The following is a 25,175-nucleotide window of genomic DNA, read 5'->3' on the forward strand; positions in this document are numbered from 1 at the left end:
ACAAAACCTGTGCTTAGTGAAATTAAGGCCTTTCACATAGAACAATATCTTTTATAGAGAGCAGACAAGAAATAAATCAAGATTTAAACAGGGAATACAGCACTCATTCTCATTAGTGATCACCAAAAATTCACAGTAAATACATTTTTCAATAACTCTTATAGTCCAGGAATAAAAAAGCATGAAGAGTTATAACACGCTAATCATATGGTCAGTGCACAAAAAAACCCACTTATAACTCTCCTCCCTTCCCCTTTTTTTTTTTTTCCTTTCTCTTCCCTTTCTTTTTCTTTACCCCTTTTCTGCTTCTGACTTCTTTCTTCTCTTTCTTTCCTTCCCTTACTTCTTTTTCTCTCACCTTCTCCTTCTTTTCTCTTTCTTTCTTTCTTACTGAATCAAAACCATACCAACTAATGTCCCGGCAGGGAAAACTGGGTTTTTACGTTAAAAAAGAGTTCCAAGGGGTAGATCAGCAAAGAAAAAACAGCAAAAAGTAAGAAGAAGTGTCCAAAATACAAAGTTCCACAGGTAACTCTAAGTTATAGGAACTTAGCTTGGGGCACGATGGAATTGTATAGAAAATCAGAACCAATAACTAGGGAGAGATGATCCTCCTTGTAGACTTCAACAAATTATTAAATGTTCATGCACATAGACGAACCAGTACACTACCTTCCTCACCGCTGATGAGTCACCTCGAAGCAAGCAAGTCTGCACGCTCCAACACTTTCCTCCTCCACACACTTCTGCTGCAGGATAGCGGAACAAAACAAAGAGGGCGCTGGGAGCTCTTACCAGGGAGCTTTGAGGCTAAGCGAATCCGCCTTGGAATACCCAGCAGGAAAGAGCCGACATCTTCTTTGGCCTCTAAACGACCCACCTACTGCGGCCAAAAAACTTTCTACCGCGAGGAGGGAGCGCTGCCCACAGATCCCTCCGCGAACAAACCGCCCCGATCTACAAGCGGTTACACAACTTGGAAGGCTTCGCAGTTCAGCCGTGATCGGCTTGTTCTCCGCCTTTAACTGGCGCGTCGTTCTTTCCCTCTCTGTATGCTTCCTCCGCGGTCAATGCGGTCTCCACCGCTGGGCTTATCTGCCACGTTAGAGTTACCACTGCATTGGCTAGGACAGAGCCTAAGTATCCGCTGCGGATCCCAGGCAGGCTTGTTATAGCGGCCAATATGTGCTGGGGGAGATGTCAATGCTCCAGAACTCGAGAGCACTGCGAGCTGCACAACGTGTCCAGCAGCTCCGCCCCCACCGGAAACTCCCTCAAATCACAGCAATCTGACCACATGTTTAATGTCACTCATTTATATACAACCCCTTAAATCCCCAAATTGGGCCACACTTCTAAAGGGGAGGGGATAAGAACATATAGAACAATCGAAAGGCTGCAAAAGAGCATGACTGACTTATAGGGGTCTTGTCACGACAAATGATTTTATGCCAAGGTGTTGACCAAAAATGTCAAAAATTGCTGTTCCCTGTTCCAAGAATCTTCTTGTTATTTCATCCAACTGTTGTTCACCTTTGTGTTTATTAATATTGTTTCATATGACTTGCTGAAACTAAGCTTTGTGGATGTACTTTACGCCAGCAGCTACCATCCTCCCTTGTTGATCCATAATATCCCCAATGCTCAGTTACAGCAAGTCATACAAAACAACATTAATGAACACAAAGGTGAACAACAGTTGAATTAAATAACTAGAAGATTCTTTGAACAGGGTTACAATCAAAAGCTGTTGGATGACGCTAGCAAGGAAGGCAAGAAAAGTCTCTATTCCCCATGGAGCGAGGACATTAATAAGAAACCAAGACTTACCTTTGTAGCCAGTTATGCCTCTGATTAGACTGAGGGTCTAAGAAGGTCCAGCAAGAATGGAAATTTGCCTCCTTAGGAGGTGGTGAAGCATGATGTGCTTTATTCTTCAGTGAAAGGCGCTTCTAAGCATTTTAAAGCCCAGTTCCTCTCTAAGTACAGTAAGTGTTTGTCTAAAGGATGTGAAGGAAGTATTGCCTGATGACACCATGTTTTCACTTATGGGAAGTCTATTCATAATGCTCTCTGTAAATTTGGTTGCAGGGATTCATCTGCTGCCTCCCTTTACAAATCAACATTATACTCCTCTACCATTACCTCTGCTGATATGTGTTAGTATTGGTTTGGCTATTTCTCAGCTATGATTTTGGCACTTTTTGATGAAAGTTTGTGATATGTATAAATAATATATAAAAAACAAAGGGTGTGGGTGGCGCCAGAAAGGCAGACTGTTAATAAATGAAAGTTCACTTGTATTAGTAAAAAGAATTTCTTTCATGTAATTAGCAAGAGTCCATGAGCTAGTGACGTATGGGATATACATTCCTACCAGGAGGGGCAAAGTTTCCCAAACCTTAAAATGCCTATAAATACACCCCTCACCACACCCACAAATCAGTTTTACAAACTTTGCCTCCTATGGAGGTGGTAAAGTAAGTTTGTGCTAGATTCTACGTTGATATGCGCTCCGCAGCAGGTTGGAGCCCGGTTTTCCTCTCAGCGTGCAGTGAATGTCAGAGGGATGTGAGGAGAGTATTGCCTATTTGAATGCAATGATCTCCTTCTACGGGGTCTATTTCATAGGTTCTCTGTTATTGGTTGTAGAGATTCATCTCTTAACTCCCTTTTCAGATCGACGATATACTCTTATATATATATATATACCATTACCTCTGCTGATTTTCGTTTCAGTACTGGTTTGGCTTTCTACAAACATGTAGATGAGTGTCCTGGGGTAAGTAAGTCTTATTTTCTGTGACACTCTAAGCTATGGTTGGGCACTTTTTTATAAAGTTCTAAATATATGTATTCAAACATTTATTTGCCTTGACTCAGGATGTTCAACATTCCTTATTTTCAGACAGTCAGTTTCATATTTGGGATAATGCATTTGAATCAATCATTTTTTCTTACCTTAAAAAATTTGATTTTTTTCCTGTGGGCTGTTAGGCTCGCGGGGGCTGAAAATGCTTCATTTTATTGCGTCATTCTTGGCGCAGACTTTTTTGGCGCAAAAAATGTTTCTGTTTCCGGTGTCATACGTGTCGCCGGAAGTTGCGTCATTTTTTGACGTTCTTTTGCGTCAAAAGTGTCGGCGTTCCGGATGTGGCGTCATTTTTTGCGCCAAAAGCATTTAGGCGCCAAATAATGTGGGCGTCTTATTTGGCGCTAAAAAAATATGGGCGTCACTTTTGTCTCCACATTATTTAAGTCTCATTATTTATTGCTTCTGGTTGCTAGAAGCTTGTTCTCTGGCATTTTTTTCCCATTCCTGAAACTGTCATTTAAGGAATTTGATCGATTTTGCTTTATATGTTGTTTTTTCTATTACATATCGCAAGATGTTCCACGTTGCAACTGAGTCAGAAGATACTTCAGGAAAATCGCTGCCCGGTGCTGGAGCTACCAAAGCTAAGTGTATCACTTTTGGTATCTGTTCCTTCAGCTGTTGTTTGTATTAAATGTTATGACAAACTTGTTAATGCAGATAAAATTTCCTTTAGTACTGTTACATTACCTGTTGCTGTTCCATCAACATCTAATACTCAGAGTGTTCCTGATAACATAAGAGATTTTGTTTCTAAATCCATTAAGAAGGCTATGTCTGTTATTTTTCCTTCTAGTATACATAAACGTCTTTTAAAATTTCTCTTTTTTCAGATGAATTTTTAAATGAACATCATCATTCTGATACTGATAATGGTTCTTCTGGTTCAGAGGTTTCTGTCTCAGAGGTTGATGCTGATAAATCTTTGTATTTGTTCAAGATGGAATTTATTCGTTCTTTATTTAAAGAAGTATTAATTGCATTAGAAATAGAGGATTCTGGTCCTCTTGATACTAAAACTAAACGTTTAAATAAGGTTTTTAAATCTCCTGTAGTTATTCCAGAAGTGTTTCCTGTCCCTGATGCTATTTCTGAAGTAATTTCCAGGGAATGGAATAATTTGGGTAATTCATTTACTCCTTTTAAAAGTTTTAAGCAATTATATCCTGTGCCATCTGACAGATTAGAGTTTGGGACAAAATCCCTAAGGTTAATGGGGCTGTCTCTACTCCTGCTATATTTTTAGCGGATGTTGCTGCAGCTTCAACTTTTTGGTTAGAAGCTTTAGCGCAACAAGTAACAGATCATAATTCTCATAGCATTTTTATTCTATAACATGCTAATTATTTTATTTGTGATGCCATCTTTGATATCATTAGAATTGATGTCAGGTATATGTCTCCTAACTATTTTAGCTAGAAGAGCTTTATGGCTTAAAACTTGGAATGCTGATATGTCTTCTAAGTCAACTTTGCTATCCCTTTTTTTCCAGGGTAATAAATTGTTCGGTTCTCAGTTGGATTCTTTTATCTCAACTGTTACTGGAAGGAAGGGAACTTTTTTACCACAGGATAAAAAATCTGAGGTAAATTTAGGTCTAATAATTGTTTTCGTTCCTTTCATCACAACAAGGAACAAAAGCCTGATCCTTCATCCTCAGGAGCGGTATCAGTTTGGAAACCTTCTTCACTTTGGAATATATCCAAGCCTTATAGAAACCCAAAGCCAGCTCCTAAGTCCCCATGAAGGTGCAGCCCTCATTCCAGCTCAGCTGGTATGGGGCAGTTTACGTTCTTTTCAAAGAAATTTGGATCAATTCCGTTCACAATCTCTGGTTTCAGAACATTGTTTCAGAAGGGTACAGAATTGGCTTCAAGTTAAGGCCTCCTGCAAAGAGATTTTTTTCTTTCCCGTGTCCCAGTAAACCCAGCAAAGGCTCAAGCATTTCTGAAATGTGTTTCAGATCTAGAGTTGGCTGGAGTAATTATGCCAGTTCCAGTTCTGGAACAGGGGCTGGGGTTTTATTCTATCTCTTCATTGTACCAAAGAAGGTCAATTCCTTCAGACCAGTTCCGGATCTATCAATATTGAATCGTTATGTAAGGATACCAACATTCAAGATGGTAGCTGTAAGGACTATCCTGCCTTTTGTTCAGCAAGGGCATTATATGTCTACAATAGATTTACAGGATGCATATCTGCATATTCCGATTCATCCAGATCACTTTTAGTTTCTGAGATTCTCTTTTTTAGACAAGCATTACCAGTTTTGTGGCTCTACCGTTTGGCTTAGCATCAGCTCCAAGAATTTTTACAAAGGTTCTCGGTGCCCTTCTTTCTGTATTCAGAGAACAGGGTATTGGTATTTCCTTATTTGGACAATATCTTGGTACTTGCTCAGTCTTCACATTTTACAGAATCTCATACGAATCGACTTGTGTTGTTTCTTCAAGATCATGATTGGAGGATCAATTTACCAAAAAGTTCATTGATTCCTCAGACAAGGGTAACCTTTTTAGGTTTCCAGGTAGATTCAGTGTCTATGACTCTGTCTTTGTCAGACAAGAGAAGTCTAACATTGATATCAGCTTGTCAAAACCTTCAGTCACAATCATTCCCTTTGGTAGCCTTATGCATGGAAATTTTAGGTCTTATGACTGCTGCATCAGACGCGATCTCCTTTGCTCATTTTCACATGCGACCTCTTCAGCTCTGTATGCTGAACCAATGGTGCAGGGATTACACAAAGATATCTCAATTAATATCTTTAAAACCGATTGTACGACACTCTCTGACGTGGTGGACAGATCACCATCGTTTAGTTCAGGGGGCTTCTTTTGTTCTTCCGACCTGGACTGTAATTTCAACAGATGCAAGTCTTACAGGTTGGGGAGCTGTGTGGGGGTCTCTGACGGCACAAGGGGTTTGGGAATCTCAGGAGGTGAGATTACCGATCAATATTTTGGAACTCCGTGCAATTTTCAGAGCTCTTCAGTCTTGGCCTCTTCTGAAGAGAGAGTCGTTCATTTGTTTTGAGACAGACAATGTCATAACTGTGGCATACATCAATCATCAAGGAGGGACTCACAGTCCTCTGGCTATGAAAGAAGTATCTCGAATTCTGGTTTGGGCAGAATCCAGCTCCTGTCTAATCTCTGCGGTTCATTTCCCAGGTATAGACAATTAGGAAGCGGATTATCTCAGTCGTCAAACGTTGTATCCGGGCGAATGGTCTCTTCACCCAGAGGTATTTCTTCAGATTGTTCAAATGTGGGAACTTCCAGAAATAGATCTGATGGTTTCTCATCTAAACAAGAAACTTCCCAGGTATCTGTTCAGACCCCGGGATCCTCAGGCGGAGGCAGTGAATGCATTATCACTTCCTTGGAAGTATCATCCTGACTATATCTCTCCGCCTCTAGTTCTTCTTCCAAGAGTAATCTCCAAGATTCTGAAGGAATGCTCGTTTGTTCTGCTGGTAGCTCCAGCATGGACGGATTCTTTTTCGGATGGCCTCTTGCCAACCGTGGGCTCTTCCGTTAAGACCAGACCTTCTGTCGCAAGGTCCTTTTTTCCATCAGGATCTCAAATCCTTAAATTTAAAGGTATGGAGATTGAACGCTTGATTCTTGGTCAAAGAGGTTTCTATGACTCTGTGATTAATACTATGTTACAGGCTCGTAAATCTGTATCTAGAGAGATATATTATAGAGTCTGGAAGACTTATATTTCTTAGTGTCTTCTCATCATTTTTCCTGGCATTCTTTTAGAATTCCGAGAATTTTTTTACAAGTTTCTTCAGGATGGTTTAGATAAAGGTTTGTCCGCAAGTTCCTTGACAGGACAAATCTCTGCCCTTTCTGTTCTTTTTCTCAGAAAGATTGCTAATCTTCCTGATATTCACTGTTTTGTACAAGACTTGGTTCGTATAAAACCTGTCATTCAGTCAATTTCTCCTCCTTGGAGTTTGAATTTGGTTCTGGGGGCTCTTCTAGCTCCTCCTTTTGAACACATGCATTCATTTGGACATTAAACTTCTTCTTGGAAAGTTTTGTTTCTTTTGGCCATCTCTTCTGCCAGAAGAGTCTCTGAATTATCTGCTCTTTCTTGTGAGTCTCCTTTTTCTGATTTTTCATCAGGATAAGGCGGTGTTGCGAGCTTCTTTTGAATTTTTTCCTAAGGTTGTGTATTCTAACAACATTAGTAGAGAAATTGTGGTTCCTTCATTATGTCCTAATCCTAAGAATTCTAAGGAGAAATCATTGCATTCTTTGGATGTTGTTAGAGCTTTGTATTATTATGTTGAAGCTACTAAGTCTTTCCGAAAGACTTCTAGTCTATTTTTCATCTTTTCTGGTTCTAGAAAAAGCCAGAAAGCTTCTGCCATTTCTTTGGCATCTTGGTTGAAATCCTTAATTCACCATGCTTATGTCGAGTCGGGTAAAACTCCGCCTCAAAGGATTACAGCTCATTCTACTAGGTCAGTTTCTACTTCCTGGGCGTTTAGGAATGAAGCTTCGGTTGATCAGATTTGCAAAGCAGCAACTTGGTCCTCTTTGCATACTTTTACCAAATTCTACCATTTTGATGTGTTTTCTTCTTCTGAAGCAGTTTTTGGTAGAAAAGTACTTCAGACAGCGGTTTCAGTTTGAATCTTCTGCTTATGTTTTCATTAAACTTTATTTTGGGTGTGGATTATTTTCAGCAGGAATTGGCTGTCTTTATTTTATCCCTCCCTCTCTAGTGACTCTTGCGTGGAAAGATCCACATCTTGGGTAGTCATTATCCCATACGTCACTAGCTCATGGACTCTTGCTAATTACATGAAAGAAAACATAATTTATGTAAGAACTTACCTGATAAATTCATTTCTTTCATATTAGCAAGAGTCCATGAGGCCCACCCTTTTTGTGGTGGTTATGATTTTTTTGTATAACGCACAATTATTCCAATTCCTTATTTTATATGCTTTCGCACTTTTTTCTTATCACCCCACTTCTTGGCTATTCGTTAAACTGATTTGTGGGTGTGGTGAGGGGTGTATTTATAGGCATTTTAAGGTTTGGGAAACTTTGCCCCTCCTGGTAGGAATGTATATCCCATACGTCACTAGCTCATGGACTCTTGCTAATATGAAAGAAATGAATTTATCAGGTAAGTTCTTACATAAATTATGTTATTTTATTTTTAAATTGAACAATTATTGGATTTCTAAGTAAGATGATTCAATATCCCAATCGCCTTCAAAATCGATTTAAAAAACCTAAAAACATCAGCCTAAAAACAAACTGTATGACACCGGTGTTTGTTAAAATAAGTCTAAATAACCTGAAAGATATACTAGTACAAAGCAGCAATATAAGTGTACAATTGTCAACAACGTTGGCTACTCATATATCTATACAATTCCTGACAATATTAGCTCTTATACATCTACAACTTGATACTAATATCTAATAAGAGCTAATATTGTCAGGAATTGTATAGATATATGAGTAGCCAACGTTGTTGACAATTGTACACTTATATTGCTGCTTTGTACTAGTATATCTTTCAGGTTATTTAGACTTATTTTAACAGACACCGGTGTCATACAATTTGTTTTTAGGCTGATGTTTTTAGGTTTTTTAAATCGATTTTGAAGGAGATTGGGATATTGAATCCTCTTACTTAGAAATCCAATAATTGTTCAATTTAAAAATAAAATATTCTTTTTACTATTACAAGTGAACTTTCATTTATTAACAGTCTGCCTTTCTGGCGCCACCCACACCCTTTGTTTTTTGTAATTGTCTGTAATTTCACACTTTGTGAGGAGTGTGTTTTAGTGGGTTTGGCCAGCACTGTTTTAGACTTAACTCCTAGACCACCCATATTGATCTAGTGTAAATAATATATATTAGCCTTTGGGATAAGTTTTATTCTCCTTATAACAGGATATTGTGGTGTGCATCCACTGTTTTTTGGCTCAGGTTTTTGGGGAAAATTGCTTAGGAGACAATTAAATTTAATATCTAGCTGCACACCTAATCATGGTTAAGAGAGCCAAATCTAATTTTTTTTCGGAGCTCTTCTAAATTCATGCACATGCGATGACGCTATTTACATCACTGATGACGCGTCATCAATTCGCGCTGTTCTTTTTGGCACCAAACATTTTGCACACTTTTTAGTGTTAAAATACCCGGCCCCCTTTTCATTCTGTGCTCTCTAAAAAAAATTAAAAGGCTATATTGCAGCATTGTTTTATTTTTTTAAATACGTTATCGAAGCTGAATGTAACCTTTAATACAGTATTAAGTCTTTTTTTATATATATTCTGCAACTAAAAATTATCTAATATTATTGTATTACTTAAACATTCAAATCCATTGTCCTGAACATCAATATCAAATCTATGTCTTTAGCTAATCTTACTAGAAGAGCTTTATGGCTTTAATCTTCGAATGCTGACATGTGTCTAAAACAAGACTACTATCTCTCTCTCTCTTTTCAAGGTAAAAATCTTTATGGTTCACAATTGGGGGTAAGGGAGTTTTTCTTCCCCAAGGCAAAAATCTAAGGGAAAATTTAAAGCTACCAATCGTTTTCGTTCCTTTCATCAGAACAGAGAACAGAAAACTACTCCCTCTCCTAAATCCCCTAGCTCTAACTGGAGACCTTCCCGAATTGGAATATATCCAAACAATATAAGAAACCAAATCCGGCCCCTAAACCATCATAAAGGTGCAACCCCCAATCCAGTTCTTCTGGTGGGGGGCAGACTAAAACTGTTTCAAGAATTTTGGGCAGACTGTCCAAAATCTGTGGATTCAGAATATTATTTCTCAGGGATATCGAATTGGATTCAGAAAAAGACCTCCCATGGGAAGATTCTTTCTCATCCATGTTCCAAAACACCCAGTAAAAGACCAAGCATTTCTGAAATGTGTTTCAGATTTACACTCACCGGCAACTTTTCAGTACACCTGTTCAATTGCTTGGTAACACAAATTGCTAATCAGTCAATAAGATGGCAGCAACTCAATGCATTTAGGCATCTAGACATGGTGAAGACGACTTGCTGAAGTTCAAACCAAGCATCAGAATGGAGAAGAAAGAGGATTTAAGTGACTTTGAACATGGCATGGTTGTTGGTGCCAGACGGGCTGGTCTGAGTATTTAAAAAACTGCTGATCTACTGGGATTTTCACGCACAACCATCTCTATGGTTTACAGAGAATGGTCCAAAAAAGAGAACATATCCAGTGAGCGGCAGTTGTGTGGACGAAAATGCCTTGTTGATGTCAGAGGAGAATAGGCAAACTGGTTCAAGGTGATAGGCAACAGTAACCTAAATAACCACTCGTTACAACCAAGGTATGCAGAATACCATCTCTGAACGCACAAGACGTCAACCTTGAAGCAGATTAGCTACAGCAGCAGAAGACCACACAGGGGGCCACTCCTTTTCAACTAAGAACAGGAAACTGAGACTACAATTTGCACAGGCTCACCAAAATTGGACAATAGAAGATTGGAAAAACGTTGCCTGGTCGGATGAGTCTCGATTTCAGCTGCGACATTCAGTGGTAGGCTCAGAATTTGGCGTAAACAACATGAAAGCATGGGTCCATCTGTCAGGGTGCCAGGAATCAGACTGAGACGAGAAGTGCAAAAATAATTGCACCTTTATTAATAACAAAGAAATAATAAAAAGTCCACAAGTCAAATAACAAGCCAGGAGTCAAAGCCAGAGCTGGTAGTCAGACGAGCCGAGTCAGGAGCCAAAGCGAGTAGTCAGACGAGCCGAGTCAGGAACCAGGAGGGATGTCAGACAGCCAGGTAATACACAGGAACTCACAAACAGGTCTGAGATAAATCAAGGGCAAAGCATACTGAACAGAGGCCCTTTAAATAATAAGCGATGACAACACAATACTGAGACTGTAACCTGTCTCACGCGGATGATGTACACCAGTCCGGCCATAAGAGGGCGTGCAGGAAATGAGCAGCATCAGACACTCTGCACCAGATTCAGTAAGAGGTAAGTAAAATGGCTGCCAGCAGCACATGGCAAACAAAGCAGGGAAAAAACCCTGACACCATCCTGCCTTGTATCAACGGTTCAGGCTGGTGGTGGTGTAATAGTGTGGGTGGATATTTTCTTGGCACATTTTGGGCCCTTAGTACCTATTGAACATAGTTTATATGCCACGGCCTACCTGAGTATTGTTGCTGACCATGTTCATCCCTTTGACTACAGTGTACCCATCTTCTGATGGCTAGTTCCAGCAGGATAATGCACCATGTCACTAAGCTCAAATCATCTTAAACTGGTTTCTTGAACATGACAATGAGTTCACTGTACTCCAATGGCCTCCACAGTCACCAGATCTCAATCCAATAAAGAAACTTTGGGATGTGGTGGAACGGGAGATTCACATCATGGATGTGCAGCCGACAAATCTGCAGCAACTGCCTGATGCTATCATGCCAATGTGGACCAAAATGTCTGAGGAATGTTTCCAACACATTGTTGAATCTATGCCACGAAAGATTTATGGCATTTCTGAAGTCAAAAGGGGGTCCATCCCGGTATTAGCAAGGTGCACCTAATAAAGTGGCCGGTGAGTGCAAAACTCTTGGGGGTAATTGTCTTTCTCTACAGAAATGGGGGTCGGGTTTCTATTCAAATCTTTTAATTGTCCCAAAGAAGGAAAATACTTTCAGACCAATTTTGGAACTGAAAACTTTAAATCGATTTGTAAGAGTCCCAACTTTCAAGATGGTGACTATAAGGACTATTCTGCCTTTTGTTCAGCAAGGTCACTTTATGTCCACAATAGACTTACAGGATGCTTACCTTCAAATCCCAATCCACCCAGATCATTATCGATTTCTTAGATTCTCAGTGCCCTTCTATCTGTAATCGGAAAGCAGGGTATTGCGGTCTTTCCATATTTAGACTATATCCTTGTACTAACTCAGTTTTTTCATTTAGCAGAATCTCACATGAAACAAGTATTGTCGTTTCTTCGAAGACATGGTTGAAGGATCAATTTAACAAAGTCTGATTCCTCAGACAAAGGTCACCTTCTTAGGTTTGCAGATTGATTCAGTGTCCATGACTCTATCCCTAACAGAAAGGAAACAATTAAAATTGGTTTCAGCTTGTCTAAACCTTCAGTTCCTATCGTTCTCTTCAGTGGCCATGTGTATGGAAGTTTTAGGTCTCATGCTTACAGCATCAGACACGATCCCCTTTGCTCATTTTCATATGAGACCTCTTCAACTTTGCATGTTACACCAATGGTGCAAGGATGTTGATATTAAACTTTTGTCTTGGAAGGTTTTGTTTTTGTTGGCTATCTTTTCTGCTCATAGAGTTTCAGAGTTATCTGCCTTAGTGTGATCCTCCTTATCTTATTTTCCATGTGGATAAGGTGGTCCTACTTACTAAATTGGGATTAATTCCTAAGGTGGTCTCGGAACACTATCAATCAGGAAATTGTCGTTCCTTCTTTTTGTCTTAATCCTTCTTCTCAGAAGGAACGTTTGTTACACAACCTGGATATGGTTCATGCTCTAAAATTCTAACTCCAGGCCACTAAGGATTTTTGTCAATCTTCTGCCCTGTTTGTGTTTTTTTTCTGGTAAGCGTAAGGGCCAAAAGACAACGTTTACTACTCTTTTTTTTTTTTTGGCTGAGGAGTGTCATTCGGTTCCCTTATGAGACACCTGGTCAACAACCTCCTGAGAGGATTAGGCTCACTTGCTTCTTCCTGGGCCTTTAAGAACGAGGCTTCACGGGAAAAAATTTGCAAGGCGTCCACTTGGTCCTCGTTACATACCTTTTCAAAATTTCATGTTTTTGCTTCAGGTGAGGCTTCATTTGGGAGAAAGATGCTTCAAGCGGTGGTGCCTTCTGTTTAGGTCCACCTGCCTTTGTTTCTCCCTCCCTTTCTTTCTGTGTCCTCTCTGGCTTGGGTATTTGTTTCCCACCAGTAATTAAATGGAATTGTGGACTCTCCATGCCATTGGAAAGAAAACAAAATTTATGCTTACCTGATAATTATTTTCTTTCCTGGCATGGAGAGTCCACAACCCACCCTTGTCTAATTTCAAGACGACTGATTAGCTTTGTTTACTAAACTTCAGGAACCTCTATACCCCTGGTGTTCCTCTTTCTCTTTCCGTATTCCATCGGCTAAATGAATGGGGATTATGGGAAGTGGGAGGGATACTTAAGGCTTTGCTGGGGTGTTCTTTGCCTCCTCCTGGTGGCCAGGAGTTGAATTCCCACTAGTAATTGAATGGAATCGTGGACTCTCCATGCCAGGAAAGAAAATAATTTATCAGGTAAGCATAAATTTTGTTTTCCATCTTAATATGAGGAGAATCCACGGCTTAATTCCTTACTTGTGGGAAATACAGAACCTGGCCACCAGGAGGAGGCATATACACCCCAAAGGCTTAAATACCTCCCCCACTCCTCTCATCCCCCAGTCATTCTTTGCCTTTCGTCACAGGAGGTTGACAGAGAAGTGTCAGAAGATACGGAGTACTTCCTTATGGAGGGTAGTACTCTTCGAAATGGGACTGGAGTTTTAAGTAGTCTTGTCAGCCTCTCGGTGAGAGCATTGGTGAATGTTAGAGTCTGGAGATGCAGGGAGAGTCTTTCTGCGAACCCATCCAGACTCGTATTAACATCTCCTAAGCAATCAGTGTTGACGAGTTTCACTGCCTGTTTCTATCACTCAAGGCCATGTCAGGAGCAATGCTAAAAGACTGTGTTTCTGTTCCACGGCATAGATTCCGGTAAGATCGTTTCATTTTTTTATACACATTTGATAACACAAGAAGACAGGGTCACAGTGTGACTCCTTTTATCTGAATGGAATCGAGGGTTAATGTCTCTGGAAGGGGATTATTGAACAGGAGGGATTAATCACATATTTTTAATATTGTGTTTATGCTGTGACATGTGGGAGATGTGGCTCAGGCAGATGTTGGAACGTACAGGTTTTACTTTCACTTTGGATCGCTGCGCAGCCAGTTTGGCTTGGCGCACTTTTTGTGGTGCGGAGGCTGTCCTGCATGGCACACCAAGTGACCGGGTGTGGTCACAGTAATTCTCTTCTTCCTGACTGTGCGATGTCTGGAGACGAAGCGGTTTGTCTCTTGGGCCTGGGTCATAGGAGGTGGTGAGTGCCCCAGCCATTAGGGGTATAAAGGTGCCATTTATCTTTGTCTTCAGTCCTTTTTATAAGCGGAGGACTCTGATACATTAGAGGGTACTCCCTCTTTACCTAAAGCTAATGCCTATCTATATTGTGAGGAGGCCACGGTATACCAGCCTGCTCAATAATGTTCCACGTGCCTTGATAAAGTAATCTTATCAAAGAAAGATAATATGTTTAGTACTACTGAGCCTTCGACCACTGAGGAGTCTCCGTCCCGTGAGGTGCGCACCCTACATTCATCTCCTAATACACATGCAGCTTCCTATAGCACTCCTATTCCTCCATCCAGAGGGGCCCTTTTACCGCCAACCTTTACTGAACAGTTACAGACAGCATTGTCTGCAGCCTGGGGTCATCTACTAGCTTATTGGAATTATCTGATACAGGATTATCCAATGATGAAGACGCCTCTGATACTTCAGAGGATGTTCTTTCTGGGTCGGAATCTGCTGCCTCTAAGCTGCTGAGGAACCAGACTTTAGATTTAGGATTGAACACTTACTCTTTCTGCTAAAGGAGGTGTTGGCTACTTTAGAGGTTCCAGAACCTAAATTACCTGAGGAACCTTGCATTCCTAAATTTGATAAGGTCTACGAGGACAGGGTTGTACCAAAGACTTTCCAGGTTCACGTAAAGATGGCGAATATTATTAAGAATGAATGGGAAAGACTCAGTTCTTCTTTTTCCCCTTCTTCTTCCTTTAAGAAATTGTTCCCAGTTCCGGACTCTCCGTTGGAGTTGTGGGGTTCTGTCCCTAAGGTAGACGGTGCTATCTCCACGCTTCCTAAACGCACTACTATCCCACTTGAGGATAGTTCGTTGTTTAAAGAGCCCATGGATAAGAAGCTGGAAACTCTATTAAGAAAAATGTTTCAGCATACAGGATATTTGCTCCAACCAGCAGCAGCTGTTGCTGCGGTAGCGGCTACCTACTGGTGCGACTCCTTATCTGAGTTGATCGAGGTGGAGGGTCCCCTCGACACAATCCTGGAAAGAATTAGGGCCTTAAGGGTCGCCAATTATTTTATTTGTGATGCAAATATGCAGATTATTCGCTGGAACGCCAAGACTTCAGGTTTTTCTGTGCTAGGGAAAGATTATTTTTGGTCCAGGCCTGGACTCTATCATATCCACGGTTACTGGAGGCAAAGGTGCCTTTTTACCGGAGGATAAGAAGAACAAGACTAAGGGACAAGGTTCTAATTTTCGTTCCTTTCGTTCGGACAAATCCTAATGTCAGCAGCCCTCTGCAAAGCCGGAGCAGTCCAAGGGAACTTGGTTGGAAGCCTCCTCAGTCCTGGAATAAATCCAAGCAGAATAAGAAGCCTGCCGAGTCAAAGGTGGCATGAAGGGGCGGCCCCCGATCCGGCTTCGGATCTTGTAGGGGGCAGACTGTCACTCTTTTCAGAAGCTTGGTTTGGGGACGTGCAAGACCCTTGGTTACTGGAAGTCATCGCTCAGGGATACAGGACAGGTTTGAAGTCTCATCCTCCCAGGGGCAGATTCCTCTTATCAAACCTGTCTTCAAGGCCAGAGGCTTTTCTAGGGTGTGTGAGGGATCGCTCCGCCCTGGAGGTCATTGTACCGGTATCTCCAGCAGAGAGAGGTCTGGGATGCTATTCAAATCTGTTTGTTGTCCCAAAGGAGGGGGGTACTTTTCCTCTGATTCTGGACCTAAAGTGTTTAAACAAATTCCTGTCTGTCCCCACTTTCAAGATGGAGACAATAAGGTCCATTTTTCCTTTAGTCCAGGAAGGACAATTTATGACCACGATAGACCTGAAGGATGCCTACCTTCACGTCCCTATACACAAGAAACACTTCAGGTTCCTAAGATTTGCGTTCCTGGACCAGCACTTCCAGTTCATTGCACTTCTATTTGGTCTAGCTACTGCTCCAAGAGTTTTTACAAAGGTTCTAGGGGCTCTGCTCGCAGTGGCCAGAACCAGAGGGATTGCAGTGGCGCCGTACTTAGACAATATTTTGGTTCAAGCACCGTCCTGTGGTCTGGCAGAGGACCATTCGAAAGCTCTTCTTTCTCTTCTTCGAGCTCATGGATGGAAGATAAACTTATAAAAGAGTTCTCTTATTCCCAGTACCATGGTGGAGTTCCTGGGTACGATAATAGACTCCATGTCTAGGATGATATTTCTCACAGACCAGAGACCATTACAACCTAACTTCCAATTGTCTTGCACTCCAGACCTCCTTCAGGCCATCTGTGGCTCGGTGTATGGAGGTAATACACCAAGCATGGACATCATCCCCTTTGCCAGATTCCATCTCGGACCTCTTCAGCTGTGCATGCTGAGCTCTCTAAAGGGACAGATTTCTGCCTTGCAATGTGAGCCCCCTTACATAGTATTCCATGCTGATGAGGCTGTTCTTCGTACTGGGTTAAGTTTTCTTCCTAAGTTTGTTTCTGATCGCAACATCAATCAGGAGATTGTTGTTCCTTCCTTGTGTCCTAGCCCTTCTTCTTCAAAGGAGTGGTTACTTTATAATTTGGATGTTGTTCGGGCCTTGAAGTTCTATCTTCAAGCCACTAAGGAGTTTAGACAGACTTCTTCTTTGTTTGTTGTCTATTCTGGGAAGCGTAAGGGGCAGAAGGCCTCGTCCACTTCCTTGTCTTTTTGGTCGAGAAGAATTATTCGCTTAGCTTATGAAACAGCGGGACGTAAGCCTCCTCAGAGTATTAAGGCTCATTCTACTAGAGCAGTGGCTTCCTCTTGCGCCTTCAAGAATGAGGCATCTATGGAGCAGATTTGTAAGGCGGCTACCTGGTCATCCTTACATACCTTTTCAAAATTTTAGAAGTTTGACGTTTTTGCTTTGGCTGAAGCATCTTTTGGGAGAAAGGTTTTGCAGGCTGTGGTGCCCTCAGAATAGGGTCTGCCTCTCTTTTTACCCTCCCGTTTCATTCAGTGTCCTCTAGAGCTTGGGTATATGTTTCCCACAAGTAAGGAATGAAGCCGTGGACTCTCCTCATATTAAGATGGAAAACATAAATTATGCTTACCAGATAATTTCCTTTCCATCTGTATGAGGAGAGTCCACGGCCCCCGCCAGTTTTCTCCTTTGTGTGGACCAACATTTTTTGTTCCTCTGGCACCATTTATACCCTGATGTTTCTTCTACTGTTCCTTGTTCCCTCGGCAGAATGACTGGGGCATGAGGGGAGTGGGGGAGGTATTTTAGCCTTTGGCTGGGGTGTCTTTGCCGCCTCCTGGTGGCCAGGTTCAGTATTTCCCACAAGTAAGGAATGAAGCCGTGGAGTCTCCTCCTACAGCTGGAAAGGAAATTATCTGGTATGCATAAGTTATGTTTTTTTTATATAAAGCACATCTTTTTTCCTGCTCCTTCCTTTTTTTTTTTTTATTCTTTTACTCCTTAAACACCTCACCTCTAGGCTATACATTTAAAACAGAGATATGAGTGAGGTGAGCGGGGTATTTATAGGCTTTTGAGGTTTGGAAAACTTTGCCTCCTCCTGGTAGAAATGTATATCCCATACGTAACAGCTCATGGACTCTCACCACCATGAAAGAAATTAATTTGTCAGGTAAGTTCTTACATAAATTTATTTTTGCTACAGCTGGCCATACAGTTAAAGGGACAGTTTTCAACCAAAACAACTCCAAAATAAAGGACTTTTCATTTGTAAATTACCTGTTTTCAAAATGGAAACTGGTCTCCCGAAGCTGGCACATACAATAGCCCATTCACACCTCTTTACAGTAGTGCTCTACACGTAACCCCTTTGTTTAAAAAAGATAGATAATTCCTTTATTACCGTTTCCCCAGTTTTGCACAACCAACACTGTTATATTAACATATCTTTTTACCTCTGTGATTACCTTGTATCTAAGCCTCTGCACACTGCCCCTTATCTTAGTGCTTTTTACAAACTTGTATTTAACAGCCAATTAGTGCTTGTTCCTGCATAACTCTACTAGAGTGAGTATAATGTTATCTATATGGCACACATGAACTAGAACTGTCTGGCTGCAAAAAGCTAATAAGATTGCACTGAGATAAGAGACGGCCTGCAGGGGTCTAGAAACCGGTAGATATTTAGAGGTTATAAAGTATATTAATATAACATTGTTAGTTGTGCAAGGCAGGGGAATGGGTAGTAAAGGCATTATCTATCTTTTTAAACAATAAAAAAGTAATTTATAATGGTTTTATCGGATTGTTTGTTTGTTTTTTTACTCAGGTATTTATTTATTACTACTGTTAGATCAGTGACAGTCCAGGTTCTGATTCACTTATCTCCTGGCATACAGTTATTACTGTTTATGCTAATGAGATTGGCCTTTCACTTACAGGTCAAATAATAATACGGGGGAGGGGTTGTCTTGGGGCTTTCTGATAGTAAGAGATTAATGACAGGTGTGGTGGTGATTTTTGCAAATTGAAGTGATTTACTGAGGATTTACTTGGGTGAGTAAATAATTTTACCTTTGATATTTGACGATTAGGGGCTGTTGGCAGTTTTTGACATATTTTTGCCAATTTTTGATTACACTCTCTCTTTAATATTTTTGCAGCCTTTCGATCTAAGTTTTATTCCATGTGTTGCTGTTTATGTTCTTATCCCTCCCCTTTAGGAGTGTGGTCCAATTAGGGTGTTTAAGGAGTTGTTTGGTGCGTATACGAGTCACATTCTCTATAACAGCTGTACAGGCTTAGTATTACAGTGGCTTTTTTGGCCACAGTCTCCATCCTGTTTAGCATACTGTCCTCTAAGGTTCCCCTGGGGGCAGCCCTATGTGAAGTATTCTTTGAATGTGTTAACACAAGAAGATATCTTATGATTTTATGGTCTAGGACGAATGATGTAGTGAATCAGAATAGTTTACATTGGGCTGTCAATTGATATCTGTGTTCTGTTGGGAGTAGTTTTTTATGATAAATGATGTACGTTATGTTGTGATGGGTACTTATATCATTTTGGGTGGGTCTATGCCTAATTGGTCACAGGGTGGGTGAGTTCAATTGGGATGGCTATATATGTCTGTACTTGAGACATATTCTAGTTTGTCTGAAGAAGGGACACTGTGCTGTCCCAAAACATTGCATGAATTAAAGAACATTGGGATGGCCTAAGTCCAGTGAAGTTTTTTTTTTCTGTTTGTTGATTATGTGAAGCTACAGCACCCTGGGAGTTATTGTATGTTGGTGAGAGAGCACCTCCTTTTGGAAATATATAAAAAATGTCCAACCTCTGTGCACATATAGTGACCTGGGTGCAGTCCTCAATGAACAAACATACAACTTCGTAGTAAAGGAGGGCACTCACAAGATTTGAGTAATCCAATAATTTAATTTATACACAATGCATGAAAAGTCATAGTCAACGTTTTAGCTCTATTTTTGAGCCTTCTTCAAGACTGATTTTAAATTTTAGTACGGCTTACCAGCCGTGTTCCCGGCGGAAAGAAAAGCTTTTCTCTCCGCCGGGAACACGGCTGGTTAGCTGTACTAAGATTTAAAATCAGTCTTGAAGAAGGCTCAAAGATAGAGCCGAAACGTCGCCTATGACTTTTCATGCATTCATGCATTGTGTTTAAAATAAATTATTGGATTACTCAAATCCTGTGAGTGCCCTCCTTTACTATGAAGATATATATATATATATATATATATCTCCTTCCCAGTGTTTCCATAGTGTTGTTGTGTACGATATTTACCAATTAGGGGACTGACTACCCTGTTGGTGCTATTTTTTTCACAATTTAAAATAATTATATTAACCCTTAAATAAGTATATTACATTTTTCCACTCTCAGGAGTTCTGCAATCTGGTGTCCTGCTCCATATGTCACCCTTCTTCTCTATCTTGCATTTCTCTACGCACTTGTTAGTCTTCTTCCATTATATGCTGCTCATTACTTTTTTTTTCTTATCTCTCTGACCTTTTTTGTTCTTTACTTTGGGGTTTAAGCACAATGTTTTTGTCCCTCTCTGACTCCGCCCTCCGCCATCTCTCCCAACTTTAACTTTTTTTGCTCAGCATACATTTAGTTTAATCCCTAATATTCATCCGTTTTTGTTTTTTTAGGTCAGTCGAGTGCTTTCCCCCGATGGCATCTTCATTTCTGTAACATTCTCTCAACCTCATTTCCGTGGACGTCACTATGCGCAGCCACAATATGGTTGGTCAGTGTCATGTAACACATATGGTGTTGACTTCCATTATTTTCTTTACACAATGAGAAAGGGAGAAGAACTTAGTCCTCGTGATCGTGAGAGTGGACGAAGTCTTCATGAGCCACACGTCCAGCCAGAGCTATTGCCAACACTCTCTGACAGTGATAATGAGGACTTTCTCACAAACATATGTGTATGATCACTTTCTAACTTATTAGAGATTCAGCCACTAAGGATGCCAAAAAAATGCCCAAGACCAGGAGAGTAAATCTCCTCTTCAATATTGTGTTCCATTATATATATATGCTGAGTTTTAATATGGCCGTAATAAAGTTTGTTTTTTTGTTAAGATTTCTTTCTTTACTGCCTTCTAGAATTGCCTACTCATGAGGTCTATTCACTTCTTCATATATAATATTTACAAGATGGCTGTATGCAAATAAAGTTTATTTTGCTTAAAGCATAGAGCAACCTCAAATATACAAAGTAATGGTACTTTCAGTTCATCTTCCCACTTCATTGTAAAGATTGAAGAAGGCATAATGAGTCATTAAACACAAAAGTAAGTAAATAAAATTAGTTTAAAAAGTGTCAATGCAATGAGTAAAAAGTCACTAAATCGCCTCTTTTGTTGCTCCAATCTCTACAACCACTCAGTTTATTATCCTTGGTAGCTGATTTGCTAAAGGATGGAGAGGTTAGTGAGCTTTCGCCAGTTAGCTGCACAGAATAACATAGGAACTAGTAAACCTGATGATGTATTTTAGTGAATTATACCCTTTGACTGCTAGATTAGTGCATGATCTCATCTACATCCAGCCACTGATTGGTTGCAGAATATTACACTAGGTAAACATACTTGGTGTTCAATAGGTGGATTTATGGCTGTGTTTGCAAAAAAATGTGCTTACACAATGAATTTCAGATTGTTTTAAAACATGTATTTTATACGTAGATTTCTGCAGTTCAGTGTTTTTTTGGTTCTTTTTGTATCCTGAAGCATTAAGATGATCCTTCACTGAAACCCCAAGTGTTTATCCCTCATCCACTAAACTTTACAGTAGGCAATATGCATTTCAATTAATAGCGTTCTGGCATCTCCCACACCCAGATTCTTCCAACAGACTGGTGGTTAGTGAAGCGTGATTCATCACTCCAGAGAACACTTTTCTACTGCTCCAGAGTCCAATGGCAGCGTGGGTTACACCAGTGTTTCTCAACCGCTGTCCTCAAGTACCCCCAACAGGCCTGGTTTTCATTATAGCTGAACCAGTGCACAGGTGACATAATCAGCTGATGACTTACTAACCTGCTCTCACCCATAAGCTGATTATTTCACTGGTGCGCTGGTTCAGCTATAATGAAAACCTGGCCTGTTGGGGGCACTTGAGGACCGTGGTTGAGAAACAATGGTTTACACAAACAATGCTTGAAATTTTGCATGTTTATGTGAGGCTTGTGTAAAGCTGCTTGGCCATGGAAACCCATTTCTCAAAGCTGCTGACACACAGTTCTTGTGCTGATGTTGCTTCCATAGGCAGTTTAGAACTTTGTAGTGAGTGATGCAATTTATGATAGGCGATTTTGCGTGGGCTACCACTTTGTGGTTAGGCTGTTGTTGCTCCTAGACATTTCTACTTTACAATAATAGCAGCACCTACAGTTGACTGGGGCAGATCTAGTAGGGCAGCAATTTCACAAACTAAAGATGGCATCCTATGACCGTGCCATGTTTTAAAGTCACTGAGTTCTTTATCACGAACCATTGTACTGCTGTAATGTTTGTCAAAAGCGATTTCATGGCTATGCAATGGATTTTATGCACCTCTTAGTAGTCAGTGTGGCTGAAACACATAACTCAATAATTAGCAGGGTTGTCCAAGTACTTTTGGCCATATAGTGTATCTGTTTTGACCCTTCAAATGTGTTAAACAAATAGTTAAAGTCCAGAGCAGCCATGCACTACTTTCATTAAGTGCACTACTGCCGCTGAGCCTACCAATGTTTTAAATAAGAATACCAAGATAACAAAGTAAATTTGATATATATATATATATATATATATATATATATATATATATATATATATATATATAAATAAAAGTATTTTACCATTACATGCTCTTACTGAATCGTGGCATATCCCTTTTTAACAACAAATTTTAAGAAATACATCTGCTCATTATTTTAAGACTAATGCATAATTATTGGGAAATGAAACCCAATGTTTTATTTTATGATTCAGATAGAGCATTTAATTCTAAACAACATTGATTTCAACAAAGCATACCAAATATATGAAGCACATTTGATAATAGAAGTTGTTTAACCCCTTAATGACCACAGCACTTTTCCATTTTCTGTCCGTTTGGGACCAAGGCTATTTTTACATTTCTGTGGTGTTTGTGTTTAGCTGTAATTTTCCCCTTACTCATTTACTGTACCCACACATATTATATACCGTTTTTCTCGCCATTAAATGGACTTTCAAAATATACCATTATTTTCATCATATCTTATAATTTACTATAAAAAAATTATAAAATATGAGGAAAAAATGGAAAAAAAACACACTTTTTCTAACTTTGACCCCCAAAATCTGTTACACATCTACAACCACCCAAAAAAACATATGCTAAATAGTTTCTAAATTTTGTCGTGAGTTTAGAAATACCCAATGTTTACATGTTCTTTGCTTTTTTTGCAAGTTATAGGGCCATAAATACAAGTAGCACTTTGCTATTTCCAAACCACTTTTTTTCAAAATTAGTGATAGTTACATTGGGACACTGATATCTTTCAGGAATCCCTAAATATCCATTGACATGTATATATTTTTTTTTAGAAGACATCCCAAAGTATTGATCTAGGCCCATTTTGGTATATTTCATGCCACCATTTCACCACCAAATGCGATCAAATAAAAATTTTTTTCCCTTTTTCACAATTTTTTTCACAAACTTTAGGTTTCTCACTGAAATTATTTACAAACAACTTATGCAATTATAGCATAAATGGTTGTAAATGCTTCTCTGGGATCCCCTTTGTTCATAAATAGCAGACATATATGGCTTTGGTTTTGCTTTTTACTAATTAGAAGGCTGCTAAATGCGACTGCGCACCACACGTGTATTATGCCCAGCAGTGAAGGGGTTAATAAGGGAGCATGTAGGGAGCTTCTAGGGTTAATTTTAGCTTCAGTGTAGTGTAGTAGACAACCCCAAGTATTGATCTAGGCCCATTTTGGTATATTTCAAGCCACCATTTCACCGCCAAATGCAATCAAATTAAAAAAAATGCTAAATTTTTCACAATTTTAGGTTTCTCACTGAAATTATTTACAAACAGCTTGTGGAATTATGGCACAAATGTTTGTAAATGCTTCTCTGGGATCCCCTTTGTTCAGAAATAGCAGACATATATGACTTTGGCGTTGCTTTTTGGTAATTAGAAGGCCGCTAAGTTCTGCTGCGCATCACACGTGCATTATGGCTAGCAGTGAAGGGGTTAATTAGGTAGCTTGTAGGGAGCTTGCAGGGTTAATTTTAGCTTTAGTGTAGAGATCAGCTTCCCACCTGACACATCAGACCCCCTGATCCCTCCCATAGAGCTCTCTTCCCTCCCCCACCCCACAATTGTCCCCGCCATCTTAAGTACTGGCAGAAAGTCTGCCAGTACTAAAATAAAAGGTTTTTTTTTTCTTTTCTTTTTTTTTTTTTAAGCATATTTACATATGCTGCTGTGTAGGATCCCCCCTTAGCCCCCAACCTCTCTGATCCCCCCCAAACAGCTCTCTACTCCCTCCCCACTGCCTTATTGGGGGCCATCTTGGGTACTGGCAGCTGTCTGCCAGTACCCAGTTTGCATATAAAAATGTTTTTTAACAAAAAAATAGTTTCTGTAGTGTAAGCGGTTCCCACCCGCTCCCTCCCCGTGCACGCACCCTCCCGCCGCCCCCCTGTGCACGCGCGCGCGCCCCGGCGACCCCGCCCCCGATCCAGCCCCCCTCTCTTACTAAGAAGCCATCGATGGCCGCCCACTTCCGCTCCCACCCACCAACGAATGTGGCCATCGATGTCTGGTGCAGAGAGGGCCACAGAGTGGCTCTCTCTGCACCGGAGGGGCAAAAATTGTTATTGCAGGATGCCTCGATATCGAGGCATCCTGCAATAACCGGAAAGCAGCTGGAAGTGATCAGGATCGCTTCCAGCTGCTTTCCAAACCGAGGCCGTGCAGGGTACGTCCTTGGTCGTTAAGTGACTTTTTTAAGAGGACGTACCCTGCACGTCCTTGGTCGTTAAGGGGTTAAAATTGAATTCTCTATCTGAAACAGGAAATCATTTTTTTGTTTCCCTTTAAATAGTAAAAATGCAAATAAAAGATAGTAGTGGCAAGTTACACTTCAGTTCAATACACTCAGAATTCACTTTATAAATATGGAAGGCAAAATAAAATGTATTGAGGTACTGTGGCCCTTTGGTTTAGGTTGGACAACTCATACAGAATGGTTTTAATTTTGATTGCCCTTTTATTCAATTCAAATTACATAATGTGCACTGACGCTCCTATCCATTGATCATAGAAAGAAATATTCTGCGATGACAGTCTTTTAGAAGAGCGTTATTTTTTTTACCACTACTTTTCTAACTGTCTCCATACAGATTATAATGTCTGTCTAATTAAGGAAAATAAAACCGCATACACCTTCGTATTTTGCCTGTTTTTGCTGTAAGTAAATCTGTCCAGTGTGCTTGTTATGAAATATGCTATGGGTGTAATGAAATCAAAATTAAACTTTGATAGTTCAGATAGAGCACACAACTTTAAAGTGATGGTAAACTCAAGCGTATAACAAACGTTAGGATTTACCATCACTAAAAATAAGCATTAGCTTCAGTCATCATTTCGTAAAAAATGAT

The 25,175-nt window shown here is 40.2% G+C and overlaps 1 protein-coding gene across 2 annotated transcripts in view; it reads left to right on the plus strand.

The window, feature by feature from the left end:
- EEF1AKMT4 (EEF1A lysine methyltransferase 4) overlaps positions 1–20,605 on the plus strand; it is a 57,371-nt gene extending 36,766 nt beyond the window's left edge. For both annotated transcript variants that reach the window (XM_053710341.1, XM_053710340.1), the window contains exon 3: positions 20,168–20,605. In XM_053710341.1, coding sequence (XP_053566316.1) covers positions 20,168–20,455 — 288 coding nt within the window. In that variant the 3' untranslated portion in view covers positions 20,456–20,605. The remainder of the gene's footprint in view (positions 1–20,167) is intronic.
- Positions 20,606–25,175: the final 4,570 nt, after the last annotated feature.

Source organism: Bombina bombina, chromosome 4, assembly GCF_027579735.1.
Source record: "Bombina bombina isolate aBomBom1 chromosome 4, aBomBom1.pri, whole genome shotgun sequence".
In the NCBI taxonomy this organism is placed as follows: domain Eukaryota; kingdom Metazoa; phylum Chordata; class Amphibia; order Anura; family Bombinatoridae; genus Bombina; species Bombina bombina.